Raw genomic sequence first — 7,456 nt, 5'->3', positions numbered from 1 at the left:
TCTCAGCTCTGCAGTACACATTATAAGACTTAAAAGTCATTTTTGAAAACCACATTTCTTGAACTTGAGGTCAAATTTTCCAAACTCTAAATATTTAACAGTGTCCCTGAGATGCCTGACACAGAGAGCGCTGCCCTCTCACGACAGCAGCACACACCGTTACTGAAGATCCCTGGATGGTGTAAATAACCGAGACAGACCACACCCAGTCAGACAGTCACAGTAAGGTATTCACAGCACGACAGTACAGTAACATTCAGAAATATACATGAACGCATGTAAACACACCTCAACAGTGGAAGACGCAACAACAACATAATTCATCATCTCTCTCGCTCTCTTTCATCTGAATACCTACTTCAGACACATGAAATGTATCTGCTGATCAGCTCACTCTGGACAGGATATGTAGAGCAGCGCTGTCCTCACACAACCTCGTCTAAAGAAGCTTTCTAGCTTCGGGCATAAGACGAGAACAAACAAGGAGAGGCTTTAGCTCTGTCAGCTGCAATAATCCTCACAAAAAATCGGTTACTTGGCGACAAGCTGATGTGACGTCCGCCAACTTGTGTTCGCAGTTGTGTGGTTTGTTTACTTTTCTTTTGTTTAATGACTTCAACAGGGATTTTTTTCTTTTTTCTTTTAGGAAGAATATTGTCAGGTGAAAATGTCATGAAGATATGAAAGGGAGGAGAGAGCAGGAATGACATGCAGCAATGTGTTGCAGGTTTGAAACACTGCGGTAAGGACTGAGCTCAAACTCAACCAAGTGAGCTACCAGGACGCCTCAAGACGAGAACTATGTTTCAATGAAAGAAGATTGTTGGCAGAGAATAAGTCAAACAGAATTAAACTGTTTATTCGATGACTAGTGGCTAAAATTTATTTTGGCCAGACATCCACCTCTGTATTTTGTTTTGTTGATCAGTTTAATCCTATTACAATTTTTGTAACAACAAGTTTTAATCCTTGTTAAAGTATTTATATAAGGGTTTTTCTCCAATTCTTTCAAGAATTAATTTGAATATTGCATCAGAAATGTGACTCAGATTCAGTAACATTATTGACCACAGTATTATGTACTGAGGCTGCTGCAAGTAAATAACTTTCCTTCCAATTTCATGAATAGGCCGTATAAGAGTAATTACTAATTCAATTAAAAAAGGAAAGGGCAACCCCAAAAAAACACCACAATTACAAGTAGTAAATGTGATACTGAAGACAAGTTTACGTGTAAACTATATGATAAATATTTCTAATAAATGTGACTGAAATATGCATATCAGATACAATACAGAACAAACCCATTTAATAATTGAATTAATCAAAATGATTTTCATTTTTTCATGATTTTTATGGGTTGGACTGGTGATCGTCAAAACAAGTAATACTATGTGTTTAAAAAGACTTTTGAAAGTTAAATTCTGAAATAAAAATTCTTTGATAAAAAAATGAATATCCAATCAAACCCACTATGAAAAAATTAAAATGAGGTTGGTTTATCATGCTGATTTTAATCATCTTAGATGCACACACAAAAAAACAACCTATGATACGCTTACTTTTATCCTTATTTACGTAATTTGATGTTGGATATTTTAGACTTCCACAGAGTACCGCACACACACTCATTGATAAGTAATATCTAGATACTTAATTGATTCAGGAAACATCTCTTCATTTGTTTTCTGTTTCATTGATGTTTCACCTTCATGGAAAAAAAACAACTTCACTTCCATAGACTCCCCTTCTCGATCTGCTGGGATTACCATCCAGGCTAAGGCTCTGCGTGCATGCGGGTGTGCATGCGTGCTGTTGCCAACAATCCCCAAATCATCAGGTGCAGTGGCAGTGACCCGGCTCCTGTGGCTTTTTCCTGAGAACTTGTTTTTCTGCTGAAAGACTTAAGACGAAACACTTCTGACGTTTGTACCACATCAATTTTATCACAATTTATGACTAATTAATTTAGCTAGTCTGATTTTGAATCTAGTAGACATTTCCAGAATCCAACAAAATGTTTTTTAGGAACACTACAAAGCTTATACTTTTTAGACTGAGTTTAAAGTGTATCAGTCCATTAAAACAACAAAAATTCAGTTTTTTACAGAGGTGTTAATTCCGTAAATTGTGGTGCTGTTAGCGTTTCCAGGTCTTCCACATCTGTCCTCTCAGAGACATGGAAACCTTTTACACAAGGATACTTAAGGTTTAAAATTCAAGTAAATAGAAAGCATAGAAGTAAATTAAGAGTAAAGACTCTGATCAAAGAAACATTTTAATGCAACATACACATTGCATTAAAATGTTTCTTCGTTTTTGCTGTGTACTGTGTGAGTCATGTTGCGCTTGATAATGTTTTCGGATTCTGATAAAGACTAGCACCATTGTCCCAAAGACTTTATCTAAGTCTTTGCTCATTAAAAACAGGGTGGAAAAAATCTAAAAAAAAACATCTGTAAAACACTGTTTAGTTCAACTGCACCACAAACTACATGCACCCAAATGATCATACAGGTGAATAAATACCTTGCTAAAAAAAACTGAACATTATAACCTTTATTGCAGGACTGTTGTGTGGGAGTGCATTAGTTTTAGCTCGGTGCACCTAATAAACTGGTAACTGCATCTCACAGTTGGTTTATCAGAAACTAGAAACACAAGTAATATCTCTGTAAATACATGCTTTCCTTTGCATGTAACTATAAGCTTTGGATTTTTTTTAGAAATAAGAACTAACTCCTGTTCTTTCCTCACAACCTATACAGCATTACAATCTTTTGGATTAACAATACATGGAAATTTAACCAAAAACCTTCCAGTTAAAAGGGTCACCAAACTAATTTAGAGCTAGATTTACACAGTAAAAAAGTTATTTTACCACAGAGCATTATTGAGGGCATCTGTCACTACAACAAATGTCACCGTATATGGTTATCCCTGTTTCCTCTGTAAACTGTGAACAGGATTTCTCAACAATGACCAGGGTAATAGCAATACATTGTAATTCCCAATATTGGTGCCTTTTGTATTGATGTTAATTAGCATTTTGCTTTATCTTCAGGGGAAAACAGACCCCAGGAACCAACTTCAAGGAGAACTCCTGGCAGTTTGCCTAAGGATCTCCATCAATGGACCCTGTCCTGAGGCCTTCCTTTATGATAGCGCATTTGAATCTTTTTTAGCAAGCCTTGCAAAATCAGGTGCTCTGACAAAAGTGGCAGACTTTACAGCAAGTAGGCTGTTCATACTAAATTTAGTATAGGGTGTAACATTTTTATAGGGTGTTAAATGTGTGAATTTTTGGTTGAGCATGTTGATTTTGTGAAGGTGTGTAGTATTTAACATATTAAAGTTCTTTGTAACGAATTATTAAAACTATCACAAATTGCTTTCTAATCTGTGGGAAACACTGAACTTGTTCTGTAAATTACAGCCATTAACTGTATCTTGCATGTGTGGTCCAATTTCTTATCTTTTGATTGGGTCCCCTGGTGGTTGAGAGGTTTGTATTCTTATGTGAGATACCCAGAGAACAATGTTGCGTGAGGGAATAAAGCATGAGGACCAAGTAATAGAGTGACGAGGAAATTACATAACCATGTTATTTTTAACCAAGTAATTTCCTGCTATTATGTACCTCTCTCACTCTCTTTCAGGTCGCTATAAACCAGAGGCTCAGTTCAAACCCACCCAATTAGCATTATTCTGTCTTTGTGTTTATACATGTTGTGTTTGGGCCCTGAAGCCTGCTTAGATGTTATGAGGAAGCCAATCTCACTGCAACAGGAAAGGGTGGTCACTTCCTGTCCAATGTTGAGAGGCAGGATGGGAAACAACATCTTGAATGCACACTGAACCCCACACAATGTGAATGTATACTGCATACACAATTACAAACAAAATGAGCCTCGCTGAAATCAACAATCAACTACAATGTATCAAATGACAATGTGATACACATCGCATATAATGAATTAATGAAGTTAGAGAATTATCACCTGAATCTGCAGCTTCCCACAGCTTTACAGATTTTTTAGAGTTTCAGCTTATTGTTTAGCCGTTTATCCATAAGTTTACTGTTTTGGATTGTCTCACACACGACTCCACAGGAATAATAATACTGATGCAGATTCAACTGGCCAAAGAAAAATCCATTGTTGCAGGTTTAGAAATTACACGTTAAACCTTGGCAAGGATTTTTTATTTTTTTTTATGACAGTGGGGGCAGCGCCTCAAGCTTAAAACATTAGTACAATGCACAATATTGTTAGCTAACAAATTTCAATTGACACTTCCAGCAGATATGGAATTACATTATCATTTATGTGGAGTTGTTTGTGTCCACCTGATGAATATAAATCCAATATTTACTCTAATCAACTCTATTTTATTTCTACTAACTAAGGGAAATATCTGTCTCATTAGCTGCTAAATGCTCCATTATGTTTACCAGCTCATGTCTAACTCTGTCTCTCTGCTTTTTGGTGCTGAACAGGTAGTGTACCTTGGCTTTTTAGAGTATTTTCATTTAAAAAAAAAAACAAAAAAAAACAGCTGCCTGCTTCCGCTCAAAACAACACAGGGCAGAGAAACTGAACCAAAGCAGTATGATTGTAGGCTGACTAAAACACTATAAAATGTTCTGTAGAGCTGAGAGGACTAAGCTAGAACCTGAGCTGCATTCTGCATTGGAAACCTGCTGATGTTGTGCAGCTTGTATCTACACTACCAGGTTGTTGCAGTAATGGTGTCGGTAAGGGAGAGTTGAGTGTCCCACCCAAGTCCCTAGCAGTCCTGGTGGGGACTACCACTGAGATGTCAATGGAAAATATTACTATATAATACTTTTGTACTTTTAAGTTAAGGCCAGGATGTTTATATGTGGTTGTCTGAATACTTCCTCCACCACTGACCCTAAGTAGGAAATGTACACCTGCTTGTTTTATGTGTATAATGTCTCCATGGAGGTCAGAACTAACCTGAGGCGTTCCTCCTCCTTCTTGCGTAGCCTCATGTCCCTCTGCACCACCTGCAGCACATGCTCCGCCTCATTGTCCGTTAGCCCCGACAGATCTAACTTCTTGCCCATCGCTGAAACACCTCTGGCTGCCACTCAACCCCTCTGACCAATCAGTCAGCTTGTTGTTATCATCTATAAAAGAGAAAAACATACATCAAGAAAACCAAACACCAATCAGACTAAACAAATAAGGTAGCACACAGAGTAGTGTTAATAATCAGTGGTGGAAAGAATATTTACTCAAGGAAATTACTTAAGTACAATTGTTATGTACTTGTACTTTACTTAAGTAATTCAAATTTTGCTCTTTCTACTCTACTACCAAACTTTAAAATGTATTACCATTACTTTGCAGATTAAGATTAATCAAATAAAATATAATCAACAAATATATGAGGATTTATTAATATGGATGAAGATAAGAAAATTGATTAAAGTTAAGGTTATGTTGGTGAACTTCACTAGCAACCTGGCAGTTTATATAATCAAAATATAAGCCCCAACTTGACCAGGTGCAACATTAGTGTAGAATATTTATTGCATTCAATTTAAAATTTAAATGCAGAGGGTAAAAGTAAATTAGGGTAAAGTAAAAGATCTTACTTCTTCTACCACTGTTAATTTGTAGTTTATGACAACAAACAACAAATGCACAAATACACGATGCATGTACTCATGTGCTTTGACGTGTGTGAAAGCACTTTGAATTTTAAATGGTTTTATAAATAAACTCAATCATTTGAATTTCTTCTGTGTAGACAGATATTTTACCTGCATATAAGTGTTATTAACAGGTACATGAGGTATTTTATTCCATCAGTTACTGGCTGTGGGATTTCACCTGCTGTGGATGTGACTAGTTCAACAATACCACAAACTACATCCTCTAAAGAACTCATCACCTCTCAGACAGTTTCAACAAAAACTGAATATTATCAACATCATGAAGGTCAGATGTCTAGTTGTCTTGTGTATTCAACTGCATTAGTTTTAGCTGGGTGTACCTAATAAACTGGCATCTGAGTGTACTTTCTCTTAACATTAACTAAACCGCTGTAGACCTTTGTAAGGCAGTGCAGGTATTTAACATTTTGTTGAATAATTAAACCTTAAGATTTTTTGCTGTTTGACAGTGAATGAAAATTAGGGCTGCACAATTAATAGCAATTTTATCAAAAACGCAGTATCCAAATCACAGAGGGGCGCAATACTTGTTAGGTGAAACATGGGGCGTGGCAGTAGTTCAGTCCGTAGGGAGTTAGGTTAGTAACAGGACATAGGTCCTGACCATGTGTGTGTGTATTTAATTGCCACCAACTTTTCAGTGAGTCATCAATGGTATAAGCTGGTTACTATTGTGTAAAGCATGTCCATATCTCACTTACTTTTTAAGTTATTGACCAATGGCCTTTGAAAGGAGCATGGCTCTGGACATAAATGAACACAAATTAGCAACAGTAAGGCCAATCATCACAAAACTCACAGGGTATGTTCAGATAATTCCCCTATGAACGTATACCCAGATAGTTTATATACATTCGCCACTAGGGGGCGCTACAAGCACAAGATAAGGGAGTGGCTTTACACACATTTTACTATAAATCCCATATTCATTGTCCAATCATCACATGCCCTCATTAGCAACTGGACCATGCCCTGAAAGTTTCATTCAAATTGAACACCAGGGGGCGCTATAAATGGCAACCAGAGTGCAGGTTATTTAGCGCAAATCAGGGAATAAAAGACTAACTGTGTGTCCAATCAACACAAAACATCCAGCAAATGTCTACACGATGACCTCACACATACAGAGCTGGACTGAGCTATATCTCACACTGAATTGAAAATAAATGTTTTGGACAAATCAGTTGTAGGCATTTTACACAAAGTGCACTGCTTGTCCAATCGTTACAAAGCTTGCAGGATATGTTTTATAACCACGTTGGACCACATGCGTGATATTACTTCCGGCTATATATGTATTTTTTAAGATTTAATCTTAGTCAATGAAAATAAGACTATTGATACAAACATGATCATTCCTTTCAAAATCGTGAATCATATTCCAATCGCAATATCACTAATAATAATCATATTGTGCATCGCAAACCTGGCCGCTCAAACACTTAGAGTAGGCTACAGAACTGGGTCCATAAGAACTTAAAACAAGCCACTTACACAAGTAAAGCAGGGGTATTAACACAGAGCAGGATTTGGGGTTTCTGCATTAGCATTCCTGAGGATGAAATCTCTCTGTCACACATAAAGTTGAGGCCAACCCCAACCTGACAGCAGCAGGGTGTCTACAGTGAGTCCCTGTGGATGTGGAGTTCAGCTGTAGAGGAGAGCTGTTTTAGATTAATTTAATTGACAACATGCCAGTCCAAGCAATACTGGTATCTTAATATTAACCATACGCACGTTTTGAAATTT

General features: G+C 37.0%; 1 protein-coding gene across 3 annotated transcripts in view; it reads right to left on the bottom strand.

The window, feature by feature from the left end:
- LOC117953564 (rab effector MyRIP-like) overlaps nucleotides 1–7,356 on the bottom strand; it is a 36,740-nt gene extending 29,384 nt beyond the window's left edge. For 2 of the 3 annotated variants that reach the window (XM_034886690.1, XM_034886692.1), the window contains exons 1-2: nucleotides 7,202–7,356; nucleotides 4,983–5,155 (exon numbers count right to left, since the gene is read on the bottom strand). In XM_034886690.1, the coding sequence (XP_034742581.1) occupies nucleotides 4,983–5,092 (110 nt within the window). In that variant the 5' untranslated portion in view covers nucleotides 5,093–5,155; nucleotides 7,202–7,356. Of the gene's footprint in view, nucleotides 1–4,982; nucleotides 5,156–6,408; nucleotides 6,429–7,201 lie in introns of those variants that run through there. The other variant, XM_034886691.1, reaches the window with a different exon arrangement.
- Between the last annotated feature and the right edge of the window lie 100 nt (nucleotides 7,357–7,456).

Source organism: Etheostoma cragini, chromosome 12 (genome assembly GCF_013103735.1).
Source record: "Etheostoma cragini isolate CJK2018 chromosome 12, CSU_Ecrag_1.0, whole genome shotgun sequence".
Classification (NCBI taxonomy): domain Eukaryota; kingdom Metazoa; phylum Chordata; class Actinopteri; order Perciformes; family Percidae; genus Etheostoma; species Etheostoma cragini.
The sequence above is the reverse complement of the archived record's forward strand: the minus strand, read 5'-3'. Positions and strand labels throughout refer to the sequence as shown.